At 45.7% G+C, this 18,658-nt stretch overlaps 1 protein-coding gene across 9 annotated transcripts in view; it reads left to right on the forward strand.

Moving 5' to 3' along the window:
* Nucleotides 1-18,658, forward strand: part of ARHGEF6 (Rac/Cdc42 guanine nucleotide exchange factor 6) — an 83,690-nt gene that overhangs the window by 32,772 nt on the left and 32,260 nt on the right. For 8 of the 9 annotated variants that reach the window (XM_075941044.2, XM_014569727.4, XM_014569726.4 and 5 more), the window contains 6 exons: nucleotides 764-965; nucleotides 7,122-7,192; nucleotides 8,426-8,520; nucleotides 12,587-12,682; nucleotides 15,013-15,135; nucleotides 17,099-17,237. In XM_075941044.2, coding sequence (XP_075797159.2) covers nucleotides 764-965; nucleotides 7,122-7,192; nucleotides 8,426-8,520; nucleotides 12,587-12,682; nucleotides 15,013-15,135; nucleotides 17,099-17,237 — 726 coding nt within the window. The remainder of the gene's footprint in view (nucleotides 1-763; nucleotides 966-7,121; nucleotides 7,193-8,425; nucleotides 8,521-12,586; nucleotides 12,683-15,012; nucleotides 15,136-17,098; nucleotides 17,238-18,658) is intronic. The other variant, XM_025180889.3, reaches the window with a different exon arrangement.

Below are 18,658 nucleotides of genomic sequence, written 5' to 3' on the forward strand. Positions count from 1 at the left end.
AAAAGCGGCTGCTTTTCCGGAATAAGTGGTCCAGTGTAGACACAGCCATACTGTTATGAAGGTGAATTGCTGCTTGTAAGATCCTTTGGTGGAAAGTATTATATAAGGGCATGATATTATTGCTGTTATAAAAATGCAAACAGTGGCTTATGACCAGGGCCGCTGATGGGGAATGGGGTGGGCAAAAGGACTAGGATTGCCAGATAGTTTCACAAAAAATACCGAACATGATGGGAAAAAAATTGGTTGAGCAAAAAAAAGAGCCTTTAAATCCCCCTGCTTCTCCTGCCCCCACCAGATGTGGCAGGGGAATAATGTCCCAGTGGCCTTTCGTCCAAGAAAAACATGTCCGGTATTTTCAGGGTTTTTTTATTGGACAGAAGCCGCAAATATAGGACCGTCCAGGCCGATACTGGACACCTGGCAACCCTAAAAGGGACAGCTGCCCTGGCGATTTAAAAAGGCCCAGTGCTCCCAGCGGCTGCTACTGCAGCAGGGGCTGGAGCCTTGGGTCCCTTAAATCACTGCCAGAGCCCTGCATGGCATTTCCCCTGCAGCCCCAGTGGTGCTCCAGGGCTGGCTGGTGAGGGTAGCCCTGTCCTTCCCCTTTCCTCTTGAGGCTTCACCCCTTGTGAGGGGCCCAGAGCTGGCTCTCCCCAAGGCCTGGCAAAAGTCTCTCATCAGCCCTGCTCATGACACCATAGTATCACCCTGCTTATCTCTTGAATTGGCTTCTAATGCTCTTCAATGTTTGTTTCTGTAGGAGATGATCGAAAATGGTAGCTATCAGTTGGTGGTAAAGGCCAGGTTCAATTTTAAGCAGACCAATGAAGACGAACTCACCGTGAACAAAGGCGATATTATTTATGTCACCAGAGTTGAAGAAGGGGGCTGGTGGGAAGGGACACTGAATGGAAAAACAGGCTGGTTCCCCAGTAACTACGTCAAAGAAATCAAGTCGGCTGGTAAGCAAATCTTCAGTGGCTCACTGAATTACTGCCTCGTGCAGCTGGCCCCCGACACCTCTTGGAAACTGCAGTTATTTTTTAAGCACTGTCAGCGTGCTCAGTGCCGTACCCAAAATAGTGGCAGAAAGAGAGCTAGGAGGAGACAGCCCCTTCCTTTGCATGCCTTGCTCGGTAGCTCTTCCTCACTCAAACCAGCACTCCTGTCTGAAACTGCATGGCCCCTACAGCACAGAGAGTGAGCAGAGTAGCTTCCATGGCCTTGGGAAAGGGATGAGCATGTTGTGTTGCCTTCCTGGCATTTGCCTTCAATTTTAAGTGGGGGCCAGCTCTTTCTAAGCACAGAAACTTTTGGCTGAAGACCTTTATATGCGACCGATGTGTATTTTGCTTTTGATGAAGCTATTCTGGGGAGCAGTGTGGAAGCCAGCAATAACTACATGACCATAGGGAGCAGTTCCTTTCCTTTGTTTATATGTAGCTTTGGCTGATTTCACACAGCATGTTTCAGCTGCAAGCAGCATAAGAGAGGAGAATCTGCCTAATGAAATCTTAACTCCTTTCAGTTTTGCTGTACACAATGTACAGAATTTCCTGTACGTTTTCAGAATCTCGCTTTTCATAATTATGCAATAACCACAATGTCCAGCATCATCCTGGTTAACTGCCTTTTTTGTGGTTCCAATTATATTTAAATGGAGTCCCCCATGTTAGAGCCATTTTGTGATGACAAACGTATTTTTGAAAAGAAAGTTTTACCTTTGAATTATTATTGTTTATTTCTGTGGGGTCTAGAAGCCCTAATCAAGATCAGTATCTTGTTGTGCTAGGCGCTGGACATAGTTAAAGTCAGAGACAATCTGTGCCCTGAAGAGTTTACAATGTAAATAGACAGAGTGAGGGGAAAATTGAGGCACCGAGCAAGGAAGTGACTTGCCCAACAACCCAGCAGTGGCTGGGCGATGGAGCTGGAAATAGGGCTTCCTATTGCCATTCCAGTGCCTGGACCACTAGCCCACACTGCCTCAGAGAGGGGAGTAGGGAAGCATAAAGCATATCACTTAGGTGCATGCAAAGTTACAAGTAGCAATGTAAACATGACCATAAGATCAGTTCTTCCACGATTCCCATAGTATAAGGAAAACGTAATAATTGCGTCAAGGCTATACAGTGGAGTTGTAGGATCTGTCTCTACTGCTACCCCTTCACCCTCTTGGGACAGCAAGTCTCAGAGCCTTGGCCCACTGAGTCAGGCTTCTGCAACGGGGCTAAGACTCGACATGTAGATGTTCCGACCTGGGCTCTGAGACCCACCCTCCTGGCTGGGTTTGAGAGCCAGATTTCATCTGAGTGGGAACGTCGACACTGCTTGTTTTAGCTGGGTAGCGTCAGTTGATCACGGCTCTGAGACTCACTGCTGCAGGTTTTTTCAATGTTCCTTCCGTGCCTTGCTGGCATAACCAAAGAGTGAGTCTATCAGGGAACGTGGGGGATGGGCGGAGGGAACAAAACAAATACCAGTCACATGAAGCAGACAAATGAAGGCTTCATGAAGTAAGAGGGAGGTCCCTCGCTGGAGATAATCTCAGATCTCTCAGTGAGCCCAAGAGAGCATGACAGCCTTTTGATCTGTAAATCTGTTCGCTTCTAGTCCTCCCTCTAGCACCCAGCTCCGGTAGCTCCACCAGGTGCCAGGGATTTACTGGACAAAGGATGCAGGGCAGGCGCAAGCAATAATATATAGCCTGTGGTGTCAGCTCTGCCCCCTGTCTCCCCACATTGATGTGTGTTTAGGGGGAAGATGGACTAAAGCAGTGATCTCCAACCCTTTTAAGCAAAAGATCCCTTTTGGAATTTAAGTGCAGTCCAGTATCTACTTCAAAGCCAAATGCCCCGGCCCACCTCCTTCACAAGGCCCCCACCCCTGCACCACCCCTTCTCTGAAGCCCCACCCTGTTTACTTCATCCTCCCCCATCGTCACTCACTTTCTCCAGGCTGGGGCAGGGGGTTTGGGTGCAGAAGGGGGTTCAGGGCTGGGGCAGGAGTTCAGGATGCAGGCTTTGTCTGGGCACCACTTACCTCAGGTACCTGGCGGTGGCAGAGGGGTTAGAGCAGGCTCACTCTTGCCCTAGCCCTGTACCACTCCTAAAAGCAGCTGGCATGACCAGCAGCAGCTCCTGGGGGAGAGGGGAAACAGCTCCACATGCTGTCCTCATCCATAGGCATCTCCCTCACACTTCCCATTGGCTGTGTGTGGTTCCTTATGCCCAATCAATGGGAGCTGCAGGGGTGGTGTCTGCATGCAAAGGCCGTGTGAAGAGACCTTTGCCCTGCCTCCCCCAGAGCTGCAGAGGCATGTCAGCCATGTCCAGGAACGATGCAGGGCAAGGGCAGGTGGGGAGAGGAGTCTGCTGTAGCCCCGCTGCGCTGCTGGACTGTGAGGGTGTGTCTACATTGCACCCTTCCCTCGAAATAAAGTGCTATTCCGAAACATCCCTTAACCCTCGTGGAACAAAGGTTACAGGGATGCCGGAATAGTGTGCCCATGATTTTGAAATCTATTTGAAATAACAGGCTGCTTTAAAGACATGGAATAGCTATTTCAAGATACTTCTGGTGTCCCGAAATAGCTCCGCAGTGTAGATATAGCCTTAGTGGCTGATCTCTTGATTTGGCTTCAGACACCTTCAGGAGATTGAGCCTGATTCCAGGAGACTCCCAGCCACTATTCCATACATACTTGGAAAAAAATTAGAGGGAATGGATTTTGTTATGTGCGCCAATATTGAAGGAATGTGCAGATGTGCACCATCAGCAGGAACTAAAACCCTAGATCTATATTTTTAACAGTTGCCATTGGGATTGTTACTCCCGCCATGACAGGTTAGGCATTTTAGAACTCACTACTCAAAGAATTACATGTAAGCACAAGAGAGAAATAAAAAAATACAAAATTCACAGACCAGTCAAAGACTTAAAATAACTGTGTTGGGTCAGGAGGTGAGTGTGAAAGACAGAACGTGTTTGTGTGAGTGACAGACCCACACATAGGCTACGTCTATACTGCGCATTGTTGCGCAAGAAGATATGCAAATGAGGTGCAGGGGTGAATATCGCTGCACCTCATTAGCATACCTAATAAGCCGCCATTTTTGCGGAAGGGGGTTTTGCGCAAGAAGGAGCTGTCTACACTGCTTCTTGCACAAAAAACCCCTCTTGTGCAGGAGCCATTTTTCCTGAAAATAAGCAGCAGAACGGCTCCTACGCAAGAGGGTTTTTTGTGTGCAAAATGGCAGCTCATTAGGTATGCAAATGAGGTGCAGCAATATTCATCTCCACGCCTCATTTGCATATCTTCTTGCGCAACAATGCGCAGTATAGATGTAGCCACAGTGTGCGAGAGTGGCAGAGATTCACATTGCTCCTTTCAGTATGCTGAGCACAAGTAGTCACAGAGCAGCTGCCTCTGTACAGAGATGGGATACAGAGGTGGGGTGAGGGGACACCCTGACATCAGCTTTCTCCACTCCTGTCTCCCCCATCCTGCACAGCAAACAGGAAGCTCCCAAGGGGCAGCTCTTGGGCAGAGGGCAGTGGGGAGAGGTACAACTGAAGAGCCAGCACTTGATAACCTTCCAGCCAAGCCAGTCAGCTTCACCTGTCAGAGGCACCGAGATTTACCAGTGGATCCCGATCTACTAGTTGGTTACTGTGGACTAGTGAATCCACATAGTTGCTGAACCTGTCAGTTCACCCGGCCTCCTGCCATTCTCCGCCCCCTCCGGCTCCCTACCCCCCCGTCCCTACCACCCTGGTTCATTTGCTCCTACCAGGAGCCCTTCCAGAGCTGGTCATGCAGAAGGGATTGGCTGTGCTTTGTCAAGAGCCTCCAGGCGTATGGAGGACGGGGACAGGTTTGGGCCACCAAGCAGGAAGCAGCCTCCTGTTTGCCAGGTAATTGCAGATCCGTGTGTGGTATTTGAGTTTGGGGGGAGGACGGTGTCAGGGAGCTGCCTGCCCTCCTCGTGCTCCAAGTCTTGGAATCGATGCATTAGTGGATTTTTAAATAGTGGGGAAAGTTTTCAAAGGCGGTAACTTAAAATTAGGGTCTTTAGATATTTAGGCACCTGCCTGATCCAACTCTCATTAAGTCAACTGGAGTCTTCCCATTGACTTCAGTGGAGCTGAACCAGGCCTTTCATGGCCAAAATTTCAGAGGGGAGCACAGACTGTTCCTATGGATTTACCCCCTATTTTAGAGGTAGGCAGACCTTGTGTTGGGTGGGCGTCTGCATAGGCTTGACAATGGCCCCGCATGGGCAGGACCTGTGCCCACTGCTTTGCTAACATTCTGTCGGGCTGACCCTGCAGAGACACTGTTCCCTGTGCCAGGCTGCATAGTAGGTTTGAAGTCTGATTGGAGGGGGACATCATTCAGTACATATGCCGGCACCCCTGTCCACTTGAGCTCTCAGAGACAGAAGCGAGTTAAAGCTCAGAAAAAGCTGAGCCAAAGCGCTGTAGATGGAATGAATAGATGCTAACTGGGTAAATGAGTTGCAGGTTTGTAATTAAAGGCTCTAAGTAACAGGACAGCAGATGTTAGAATATAGACATTCACTCTCATTAACTTAGCTACCATTGCCTATTCGTTGCATCTGCAGAATAGAGTTGCTCTGCCTGTTTTCAGCTCGGCAGTTGCACAATGCTATTTGCACTCTCACTGGAGGATATAAAAAACAGGACTATGTAGCACTTTAAAGACTAACAAGATGGTTTATTAGGCGATGAGCTTTCGTGGGCCAGAAAGCTCATCACCTAATAAACCATATTGTTAGTCTTTAAAGTGCTACATAGTCCTGTTTTTTGTTTCAGCTACAGCAGACTAACACGGCTACATTTCTATCACTATTCTACATGGAAGATATAGTGCATCTTTTAGGCCAGAATATCTAGTGGTGTGGAGTAAAGCTTTGAGCCCTGTAAGTGATGCACAGGGACCCTCTGTGGAGGAGACAGGAAATGCTGCAAGGGCAATAAATAGAAAATACAACAAGCTGCAGTCTGAAGTCTGCTCAATTTATCAACTTCAGCTTCTCCCCTATTATCTGTGTGATCTTGACTGGTGTGGAGGTTGCAGGAAGAGCACGCGCAGGACAAAACACCACTGTCTATTCTGCCTGCAAATCTCAAACTCTTCCTACATGTTCAGAGTTCCCACAAATATGGAAGGAATGCAGCAGTGAGCCTGTAGGCAGCCGGTGTGTGGCTAGATTACTTGTACAGGGGAAGGAGCAGGGCATACCATCAAACCCGTTCTTCTAGAGGAAACAACGCCCAAAATGGAAATGCCTTCTGGCAGTTACCATGACTTGCACAATCATAGTGTGATATCTTAGGCCCTTAACTGTAAGAGCAGTTTAAGGTCTTGTTCTCTTCCTTGTGAACCCACAGTGATTTGTCATGAGAGTGTTGTTGGCATGGTTAGCTTTGTCTAGGGAAAAGAGCAGTGCAACAGGGACAGGGTTGTGTGAGAGGGGATGGGGTAAATGGATAAAAGGGGATACTTTGAGTCAGTTTAGCAAATGGATGAAAGAGAAGGATGTACTGTTGGTTGAACTGTGAGCCTTTCAGCTTTGATCTGTTCCTTATTCACTCTAAACTCTCTTTAATTTCAGTGAGGATTTTTGCCTTTCAAAGGGACTGTAGGGTTGAACTTCAGCTTGCAAGTTATTATTAAGGTGTGTTTTCATCATGAATTAGAGATGGGCCCACAGCAAAGCCCAGAAACCCAGAAGTTCCCAGAGTTAGGAATGTTTGAAATCTGAATTCTGAAGATTGCCTGAAGCAAAATCCCTGCTGGAAATGCCTTCAGCTATTGCACGGTTGCCAGCTATTTCTGAAAAGTGTGTAAATATTATAGAATGGCTGAGTTGCAGTTCTATCCAGACTCACACAGGTGTTGGTTTCATGCATGCATTCATATTGCTTCAGGTTTCATTTAAAACCCTCTACAATAGGGCTTCTGTTTTTTCTGTGACTATGTGACTTTTTGCCATCTGCTGGACAAGATACAGATACGGATTTTTCTGATAGGATGACAGTAGTTCTGCTTTATAATTTACAGGGGTTTTATTGTTGTTGTTTTTGTTCAGATAAACCACTCTCTCCCAAAGCATTAAAAGGACATGAAAGCCCTCAACTTACAAAGAATTATTATACTGTGGTAAGTTTTAAAGCACTGATCATGTATTTTAATAAGCAGAGTATTATATTAATCCTCTGGACCAGATCCTCAAGTGGTATAAATTTTTGCAGCTCTACCGAGGTCCCTGGATCTATTTTAATTTATATCAGTTAAGAATCTTTTAGTCTGTGTTTACATTTAACTATGGAGGCTGCACTGGTTCAAGGTGTTTACTTAGCTGTTGAGATGATAAACTATACATATAGGATGCTACAATATGCGAGAGAGAGAGACTCAACATAGAAAACCGAGATGGATGTTTAATAAATTGTGAGATTGGTAATTTATCCTATGCTTTTGTTTTATTTAATTATTTATGATATAAATAATGTACTTCAGTATAAGTGAGAAGGTAATCAGGTTTGTGATGGAGCAAGGCAAATTAAACTGAGAGTTAAAATAAGTATTGCCCTATGGCATAAGAGAAAGCTAAAATGTCTGCATTTGGACATACAGGCTGGTGACGAAGATTAAATGCATTTGTCAATATGGCAAAATATATTTAGTACAAACTAGCTGAAACGGTACATGCCCAGGTGCTGAAAACCTGGGCTGGAAACAGCCTCCTCTGTCTCTAGAGCTATAATAAGAAAGCTACTGTTCGCTGATAAAGGGAGACTGCAGTGAGTCTTGCTGCACCAGTGCTGAAAAGAAATTAACTGCCAATGTAGGCAGGTGTGAACCATATTCACGCTCTTTCATAAAGTGGTGACTGAGCTGTGTCTTGGGCTGAAACAGTGTTGGACTGGGCTTAGTCCTGTCTACTCTTGCAGTTAAACTGTTTTAATCTAGTCCAGTTGTGTGTGATTTATGTGTAGTTACTATGCCTGCATGCTTCCCCAGTCAGTATTGGTATACCCAAATAGCCTTTTATGCATGCAAATCACCTTTGGGGGCAAATACTTAACCTACGTGTGAATTTACTTTCTGTTCCAATAGCATAAAAGAGAATTTGAGAAGGAGCAGTTTCTAAGGCTTATTTTTACAGCTTCCCTGGAACACTTTGCACCTTGTGAGATCAAATTCCTAATTTGAAACCTCATGCCCATTTTGCAGTTTCTGTCTTTCATTAGCATGTTCCTCTGACATTAATAAATCAGAGGTGGAGTTAAAATATGTTTCCAGGTTGCTCTGTTGCTGGAAGTTGATTTTGTAGTCAAGTGCCTAACCAGTAGTGCTAAGATCTGCTTTTTGTTCTCTCTCTCACTCTAGGTACTGCAAAATATTCTGGAAACAGAACGTGACTATGCTAAGGAACTGCAGTCACTTCTGGGAACTTACTTGAGACCTCTCCAATCCTATGACAAGTAAGATCCAAGTTAGTCTGTGAAGAAAGAACACTCCAAAGCCTTTTCACTTTTGAATGTTTAGGGACCATTTCTGCTCTTTAAAGGTACTCATGCAAAACCTCAGAATGTCTCTGTGATCAGGAAAACAAAGCTTATGATAGCTTCTGACTCTCCGTTCTCTCATATTTTTGTGTAGACATCTGACTGTGTGATGGATTGTTAAAGATGCACTTTTGATAGACATGGACACTGTTTTAGTCCGTCTATAGCACTGGTGAGCATGCCCATTAGGGTTCTATGTGTGGCCCGTGAGACATTTTGTGTACTGTTGCCAATGCGCAGGGTTGCAAGATTCTGCTGGTTTCTATACATGTAGGCTGTGTCTACATTGGCACCCTTTTCCGGAAAAGGGATGCTAATGAGACAAGTCGGAATTGCAAATGCCGTGGGGGATTTAAATATCCCCCGCGGCATTTGCATGAACATGGCTGCCGCTTTTTTCCGGCTCGGGGCTTTGCCGGAGAAAAGCGCCAGTCTAGACGGGATCTTTCGGAAAATAAAGCCTTTTCCGGAAGATTTCTTATTCCTGAATTTAAGAGGAATAAGGGATCTTCCGGAAAAGGGTTTATTTTCTGAAAGATCCCGTCTAGACTGGTGCTTTTCTCCAGCAAAGCCCCAAGCCGGAAAAAAGCGGCAGCCATGTTCATGCAAATGCCGCGGGGGATATTTAAATCCCCCGCGGCATTTGCAATTCCGACTTGTCTCATTAGCATCCCTTTTCCGGAAAAGGGTGCCAATGTAGACACAGCTGTAGGGGTTTTTTTTTATCGCTATTACTAACGTGACACACATAAAGCAAGGGCATGTGAAGTGAGGTGCATGCTATTTACACACAACACTGACGTGAGAGTTGTGTGCTCCCTCTTCATCCAATCAAAGTGTTGCTACATTTCAGTCAACGCCCCCCACAAATTTTAGGTATGCAAGCAGTTATCAAAACTACCTTAGCCCAGGAAACCATCACTGAGACGAGAAAGGGCCACCCATACGGCCTGCTCACTAGTCTAGGTTGTCCATCACTGATCTACAGTCTCGTACACAGAATTATTCTTTCGTGTATTCCCCTGCAACGTGCCTTATTTTGGCTTCTCAACTTCAGATGACACCTCTTAGTCATTTTTTCAGAGGACATAATTTAGACCAGACTGTGACCAAGGCATAACTATGGTTAGTCTGTGTCCTGTTTATACTGAACTTGCTCACTAGTAAGCATTGACCCAGCCTCTGTACACTCATCTGCTTGATGTGTTTTCTAGTTCTCTACACATAATCCTGCAGTTGGGGATAGCCAAAGTGATGCATGGACAACTGAGGGTCATTGTCAGGGTCTAAGTGCAGAAATAAGACATAGTCCAAAATATTTTCCATCACTGTCATGAGAAAAGCTGATACAAATTTCAGATTCCAGCTACACCCAATCACAAACTTAGGATTTTATCAAGCCTTTGTCTTTCATTTATCCAAACAATGGCATATAGAAATCTCAATGGCATATAGAGATCTGTCTGTTGCCTACCCATCAATAGGCTCAATGTGCATAAATTATTCCGCTTTCAATAGTCTGTCTCTTATGTTCACTGTATTGTCATCTGTTGTCATCTGTTCTAGGTAATAGCATAAACAGGCACAACATGCATGCCTGGATAATTCCATCTGGTGGAGCCAGCTGCCCCTTTGTTAGAAGTTGTGCTGTTGTAAAAATGGAGTGGCAGTGTCTCTGGATACTGGTGCTCCGTACTGTCAGAAGAACATAGAATTGCAATAGTTACAAGTGCAGGGGATCAAACACTTGGCCTTTTTCCAGTTTGGAGAGATCTGAGGACAGTATCTCAAGTACTTCATATTTTCTGTGGGAACAGAGTTTTTGTTTTTTAAGTCACGTGGTGTCCAGATTCCTTCACCTTTAGAAATGTTTGTGTGGATCAGTTCAGCAGTGGAAAAGTCTCAAGACCCCAGCCTTTCTTTCCCACAGGATGCATGTTGGTCTTCTTAGTCATTGTTCTTATCATGGGATCCAGAGGCACCACACTGAGGGTGTCATGTTTTGAGGAATACAGGATCTGTCGAAAAAGGGTTTATTTTCGACAGATCCACATCTAGACTGCTGGGGTTTTTTTTTTTTCGAAAAAACTCCATTTCGAAAAAAAGCGGTGGCCATTTTTATGCTAATGAAGCACAGGATATTTAAATTCCTGCTTCATTAGCAATTTCGATGTGCTTGATTTGCATCCCTCTGTCGACAGAGGGATGCAGTCTAGACGTAGCCTGAGTGATGAGACTTTCATTTATTAAAGAACTGTGAGGTGTACAATGGGAGGTAAGACTGAAATGACCAAAGGTGCTGAGATGATGATGGGAAGACTAACAGGAAGCACAGAGATTATCATTGTAATTCATAGCTCCTAACGGCCTCAACTGAGACTGGGTCCCTGATATGCTAGGTGCTGTACACAGTCTGTCCCTGGAATAGGTTACAATCAAGGGCACATCTTCACTTTGTGGAAGATTGCCGCTGCCACGATCAGTCTTCTGGAGTTTGATTTAGCAATTCTAATTAAGATTTGCTAAATTGAACTCAGAGGGCTCCCCCACCAGCATCTGTATTCTACATAGTGGGAGTTTCATACCTTAAGCTAGGCCTGCACAACATACAGCCCACAGGCCTCATTCGGCCCACAGGGGCTCACTGTGCAGCCCATGACAACTGCGGGCAGTGCAGCCCCATCTGATCCGCCGGCCAGGTGAAGGAGCGGAGCGCCGCCGGGGAGGGGGAAGTGTGCCGACTCTCGCCACTGGGCTGCCTGAGTGCAGCTCCAGCGCAAGGAAGCAGGGCGCGTGCCAGAGGCGGGATGCCAGCAGACGCCAGGACGCTGTCGTGACGTGGCATTGTGACGTCACAGCTGGCAACTGCTGGATTCAAAAAGGCTCCGGCAGCCCTGCAAACTGGAAGGCATAAGCCAGGTAGGGGAGGGGAAGGGGCTTGAGCTGAGGGGTTGGGGGCAGGTCAGGAGAAAGAGGAAGGCACCAAGGGACAGGGTGCAGGAGAGTCAAATGCCAGGGGGCCAAGTGGAGACAATGAGGAAAAGGGCAGGAGGGGAGGTGTCAGTGGGAGGGGGGACAAGGTGATGCTGGGAGAGGAGAGGGTAAGGGCACTGGGAACCATATGTTGTGCAGGCCTGATTTAATTGAAAAATTCTTAATAAAGTATTATCCCCCCCCAACCTACCCTTGCAGCTAGGGTTGCCAGGTGTCTGGTTTTCTACCGGACAGTCCAATATTTGCGCTCTCTGCCTGGTAAAAAAATTCAGAAAATATCAGACATGTGCAATGTCCGGTATTTTCTGAATTTCCGGCTGGGCACTGGACGGAAGCCTGGTGGCGCCTTCTGTGGTTGTGTGAAGCCGGGCAGTGCATGGTGTTTTTTGTATGCCCGACACGTGTGGGTTTTTTTTTTTTTTTTGCTAGACAAAAATTTTTAACCCGCGTGTTTGGTATTTTTTGGGAGAGCATCTGGCAACCCTACTTGCGGCCCGCAGCTGTTTTCTTTGGAGTAATTTGGCCCTTGCCGCTTTCCGAGTTGTGCAGGCCTGCCTTAAGCTTAGCTGCTGGATCTAGTGTAAACCTGGCTTAAGACTCCAATCTTGCAATGTGAGTCAGGTTGGCCTGACTCTGAATATTTTTCTACCCATAATTCTGTGTCTACATTTTCCATCTATGCCCCCAGAAGAAATCTGGGCTATGTCAGTTAGGACAATTAAACAATGTGAAATGATTAAGTGACTGAAATATACTTCAATTAATCCTTGATAGCAAACATCTTCTATAAGGTGTTGTTTGTGTCCCATGAATTCTGGTTTTGTATTTCATAACATTAATTTGTGTTTCCATTGGAACAAATACTTTTAGATCTCCCCTAATTTGAACAGGTTATTTGGAGATCTAAAGTTCCTTTTTTAGTAAGAGGTCTATTTTGAGCCATTACAAAGTACCTATAAAGGGCTTTTCAGTATTTTAATTCTTTCAGGCTAAGTGTGGTGGATATCGCATCTTTGCTGGGAAATGTCGAAGAAATATGTTCGTTTCAGCAAACACTGAATCAAGCCTTGGAAGAATGTGCCAAGTAAGCCTCTGCCATTGCAATTAAGGGTGATGAGTTATGAACCTGTGGTTAAAAATAATACAAAGGCCTATTTATTAACCTTGCTCTGAGCTATTGTCTATATATTTATTTTAATATAGAAGAAAGTAAGAGGAGCAAGAGAAGACTGTCATTAGTGCGCAATAGAGTGTAAGAGAAGGTAATAGAAACAGAGACATATGCCACTGACGTGTCTTATGAACTGCTCTGCTTGGAAACAGAAAGTTGAGCTTGGGGTTACCTTTAAGAAACTGACACCCAGTCACAATGGACATTGGGGGACTTGGGTCTCTAACTCTCACGAGCCTTTTTGAATAGTCTCAAACAATGTTCTCGCTAATCTTTTCCATCCACGTGCAGATTTTTTCCATCAATGTGCGAAATATTTTTGTGTGCACCAAGATATGTGCATGCACACCACCAATAGAAACAAAACCAGCCGCGAGTGCTGTGCTCATCACCTGGGTAGCATTTGAATCTCTCCTGAGAGGCTACACAAGTACCCAGCTTACAGGGAACACCAATCTCAGCCTAAATCTTTACCTTTCATTCCTAGTGAATGCACCATCCTCAGCTGTCACTGTGACTGGGGCAGAGCCTGGGCTAACCCTGGGAGAAATCCCTACTTCCTGGGGATGACTGAAAAAAGAGAAAAAAGGGAAGCTGAATAATGGAGATAGGAGTCGGGGAGGGAGAGAAGCTGAGCTACGCAGCAGAATCATTTCAGACTCTGGACTTCCCTTCTCTCTCTGCTGCTATTCAAGCTTCTGAGGGAAAGAGCCATGCAGGACAGGGGCTCCTTTGCTCCAAAGCCACAGGCCAGAGATGTCAGAGAGAGCACTCACACTTCATTAATCAGCCAAAGCAAAGGCTTGTGAGGCACTTCCAGGTGTGTCCTCAGCTCTGGCCCATTGGATTAATGAATGTTATAGCGCCTCCACTAGAATTCTGAGCTAGAGTTGTCTAAGGGCCTTTGGGTGGGCTAAGCAACCTACATCAGTGACTCTTAACCTTTCCACACTCCTATATCTCTTTCAGGAACCTGATTGGCCTTGTGTACCCAAGTTTCACCTCACTTAAAAATGACTTGCTTACAAAATCAGACATAAACATACTAGTATATTGCTGTCTTTCTCATTTTTACCCATATTATCTACTCTATGTTTTGAAGAGTTAGTTTGTGGATTTGTTTGTGCAAAATAAAGTGATACTTCACGATTACCTACAGCTATCACATTTTGCATAAACAATCCTGCCACTTAAATGAGCTGAATGCACTACTTTTTACACTGGAATATGCTGAGTGAAAGGTTTAAATAATTATTTTTGTTTTTCATAAAAAAGTCATGATTATTATGATTAGAGTTCATAACAATTATTTGCTAACAAAATTAAAATTGAGTCACCTATTCAACTGTCATTGTAGTACAAAGAAAATGTTTACTCTTACAAATCACAAAATAATTCAAATTAGTTATGGAAAGAGTAATGGATGCTTTACTTGATAGAAGTTACCTTTTTCAGCATTCATATTTGCTTTCTAAGAATGTATTCACATATTACCTACTACTACGATAAATATGATAAAGAATCAGAATCAATTACTTGATATAATTGTCTCAGGATTTTTATGCACCGGTGATTTATTTCAATTTCATTTTTTATTTTCACGTATTTCACTATTTATTTTGACCAACACCAGTTAATTTTCTTCACTAATTAAGAGTTCCTGATTCAAATTTACTGCGTATGGTAATTATTCAATAAAATGAATAATGTTTAAAGTTCAAATCCTACAAATTTAAAACTGTTTTTTTACTTCCCTTTTGCAAGCACATTAATAAAAAATTCTGTTACGTATATTTAATTTCTTGAACTTTCCTATAAGCGTAACGTACGCAAAATGACTTTGCTTGGCCAACAGTGGCCTTACCTGCTAGTTATAGAATAAATCAATTGGGATATAAATACTGTACTTACATTCCAGAATATAAAGCAATATAAAAAAGCCATTGACTGCATGAAATTTTAGTTTGTACTGACTTCGTTAGTGCTTTTATGTTGCCTGTTGTCAGACTAGGCAATAGCTAGATGTGCTAATGTACCCTCTGGAAGACCTCTGCATACCCCCAGGGGGTTATGTACAGAACAACTGTTCTACATTAGCTGAATTTCTGCCACAGCTAGCACTGACAGCAGGTTAGGAAATACAGGGTGTCCATTTCACTGATGCTTTGTCACGTCTGAGGATCTGTCTCCTTAACCTTTGTTTCAATGACGTGCTCTGAAGATGTTGCTGTTTATATTTGCAGGCTTCCCGAGAACCAGCAGAGAGTGGGAGGCTGTTTTATGAACCTGATGCCACAGTTCCAATCTCTGTACCTCACGTATTGCGCTAACCACCCTTCCGCTGTTAATGTGCTAACCCAACACAGGTCAGGAAACAGCTCATGTCCAAAGAGCAAATCATCCGTTTTGTTTTAATGATGCCAAGTCCAGCCAGGGCCTTGGCCTGGGATCTTGACAACAGGATCCAAAGGCGACACCATTGCATGGAGTTTTGCCTCCTCTACAAAGACACACAAGCATCCCACATGACACTGACATCTATCTCCGAGGGCTGACACAGTGAGGTTCAGACACCTTCAACTTGCATTCGCTGACTTGAGGATGCTCGTTACCTCTCAGGATCAGGCCCCAAAGAGTCTTGAAACAACTACCTCAGAGAGGCCATGCTGTTCTATGCATTGTTGCACAAATCCAGGCAACATCCTCATTCCATGTGTGACTCCTTAGCTTTATGCTGTAGCCTGAGAGCTGAGAGAGTCCTCTGAGCTGACAGGCTATTGCTGCATCCCTGCCTATGCTGCTTAGCCCTCCTGAGCCCATCTGTGCAAGATGAGTTCTTGCATTTGTAAAATGAAGGCCTTTAAAATGTTCCTCTCGTAAGGTTGGATTATAGTGTAACCTAATTACAGGTCTGGCTACTGCGAGTGACACCCTCATTCAGTTCCTTAGCCAGAGAATGTTTAAAACGAGCATCTAGCGCCTCTCTTTTGGTGACTATTCTGATACATACCAAATGTGCTGTCCAAAGGGCTGTGAGCCAAAGCAGAGCATGTTTCGTAGATTCCAAGGCAAAACAGGTCTGACCTTCTGTAAAACACAGGTCATAGAACTGCCCCCAAAAGAATTCCTGGAGAAGAGCTATTAGATAACCAGCCAGTCAGGACATAAAAATGGCCAGCGATGGAGAATCCACCCTGACCCTTGGAAAGTTATTCCAGTGGTTAATGGTCCTCCCTGCATTAAATGTATGCTTTATTTCTGGTCTGAATTCATCTGGCTTCAACTCCAGCCATTGGATTTGTTATACTGGATTGTATTAGCCCTTTCGCTCCTCGATTAAAGAGCCCATTTTTAAGCATTTGTTTCCCATGGAGGTACTAGTAGTCTATAATTAAGTCACTCCTCGACCTCTCTTTGTTCAGCTAAATAGATGGAGCTCTGTGAGTCTGTCATTGTACGACACACTTTATAACCCTCGAGTCATTCTTTGGCGTGTCTCTGAACCCTCTCCAATGAAGCACCTTTGTTCTTGAACTGTGGACACAGTCTTCCAGAAGTGGTCACTGGTGATCGCTATAAAGTGTGTTCTCTAAAAGGAAATCCTGCTTATTGCTCCCAGTTGGTTGTTCAGGCATCCAGCAGCAAGAGTGTCCAGGGCGCCCATGCCTCATCCCTCAGGAGAGAGAGGCCTACTGAGGGTAGGCAGAGCCCTGGCAGTGCTTGGCATGCGTATGCTACAGAAGCTTCTACAATAGTTCCTACTTGCCATCCAGCATGAGCAACTCTCATTACAACTATATTCTCCTGAACTGTACCTTGAGCCTGTGCTGTGTCCGAGCCCTGGCAGAGGTATGCAGGGTTGAGGAAAGGGTGCTAGGCGCCATCTTTCTCCTGTGAGGGCCGGCTGCAATGGGACTGCCCAGGTACTGCTCCCTCCTAGTGTTGCTGGGACTCATGTCACTCTAGAGAGAGGAACTTGATTTCCTTCCCATGCAGAGCTGGCCAGTACATCAGTGTGGGGAGGTGGCTGCACCGATTCATGGTGGTTGCACAGCATGCACACACCTGCTGTGCACTGGGGTCTCCATTGTAACCCCTCTTCCCCCCGAGAGCTCTCCTGGGGGAGCCATGTTCTTGATCTGCCAGAACCCCAAACTGGGCCTCTCTGGCCCACTGTGTTTGCAGCAGCCAGCAAGTGTAGAAGAAGCGGGATTCCCTTTGCAACAGAATGCACCTCAGAACTGTACTACAGTTATGAGGACAGTGAAGGCATTAGTAAAACATGGCCTGCAGAGGCTGCTGAACTTTCCTTGTTATCTCTGTTGACAGTGATGAATTGGAGAAGTTTATGGAGAACCAGGGCGCAGCCAACTCAGGGATTTTGATCTTAACAACAAGCCTCAGCAAACCCTTCATGAGACTGGATAAGTACGTCACCCTTCTCCAAGAACTGGAGCGGCACATGGAGGTAAATGAGACACAGCATCTGTCAGGTGGAGGGTTCGCGCATCTGAAAAAAACAGCATTGAGGATTGCTTGTGCCCAAGGCCTTCTGACTGGATATTGAGGGTGGCTCACTACTGTAGTATTTGAGCACCCTACATTCTTCAAGGTATTTCTCCTCGCGTGCCACTGTGAGGAAGGACAATGCCATTGCCCTAGTTCTTCTGGTGAGGCTTTGAGGCACAGAGGAATTAAGAGGCTGGCCCAGGGTGACTCGGGAAATTTGTGGCAGAACATCGAACTAAACTTGGGTCTTCCAAGTTGGAGACTAGCACCCGAACCACTGGGCCATCCTGACTCTCAGGCCTTGAGTCAAATGATGCTGAGGCTAATAGTTCAAAGTGCTCTACTTTAACATGGGTCAGACTGGGTCACAGCCACTGTGCTGTAACCCATGTAGAGAGGTAGTACATCAGCTCCCTCTCCTCACAGCTATAAGCTCTCAGCGCCTCCCCTCTTCAGCATCTTCCTGTGGTGCATCACGACCCTGAGCCCTGCCTGTTGTTGGATATTGCAGCCACAGGAGGGAGATATGAGAGGGCAAGGGGCTCTTGGACACGGTGGCAGTGAGGGCTATGAAAGTAGCTGGATACATAGACTAGCTAGAGTGGAGTGAGGACAGCAAACTGGCCAGCAGTCTCATTTTGAGCAGGACAGATTTTAGCCTCAGCCCTCAGCCTCCGTGTTGTGTCCCTGAGTAGCTGGACCAAACCAGATGTTTTGTTTGCAGTTCTTGCCTATGGACACCAGAGGCCGCTGCTCTCAGTGTAGCAGGCAAAGGCTGCTCTGCCGTCGCTCTGGACTTGTTCCAGCACAGGTGTCCTCATACCAGAGAGGCATCTGCCCTGCTCAGGCACCAAGTGTGTGAATCAACAGACCCACCTGATGGCCAGCGAGAACCCTGAAGGCAGCAGGAGCACACAGTGGGGAGAGGGCAATGAGGAAGTTGGAGATACAACCATGGTGGGACAAAGGAACAGTGTAAATGGGGCTAGCGCAGGCAAGGGGGAGCTGCCCTAGGAAAGCAGCCAAGGCACAAGCAGACTTGGTTGCATCAGATGGGGAACAGGGCTCTAAAGGGTGGATGGAAGAGGCTGCTCACCTGCTGGGGTTGGGTTTTATGGAGGAGGGTCTAGTGAGACTCTAGTGCAAGGGTGGCCAACCAGTTAGAGACGAAAAGCCAAAATAGCTGTGGATAGAGTGAGAAGAGCCACATATTATATATTTATTTGTATATATCTATCCATAGATAGATAGATATAGTACACAAAATGTAGTGATAAAAATAACAGAGCCAGGCACCCTCTTCCCCGCTCTAACCTAATGCCTGGGTCCCAGAGCCGTCACTGCTGCCACGCGCTTCTCCCTCCAGGCGCTGGGTGCGTG

Source organism: Pelodiscus sinensis, chromosome 13, assembly GCF_052426305.1.
Source record: "Pelodiscus sinensis isolate ZL-2025 chromosome 13, ASM5242630v1, whole genome shotgun sequence".
Lineage (NCBI taxonomy): Eukaryota > Metazoa > Chordata > Testudines > Trionychidae > Pelodiscus > Pelodiscus sinensis.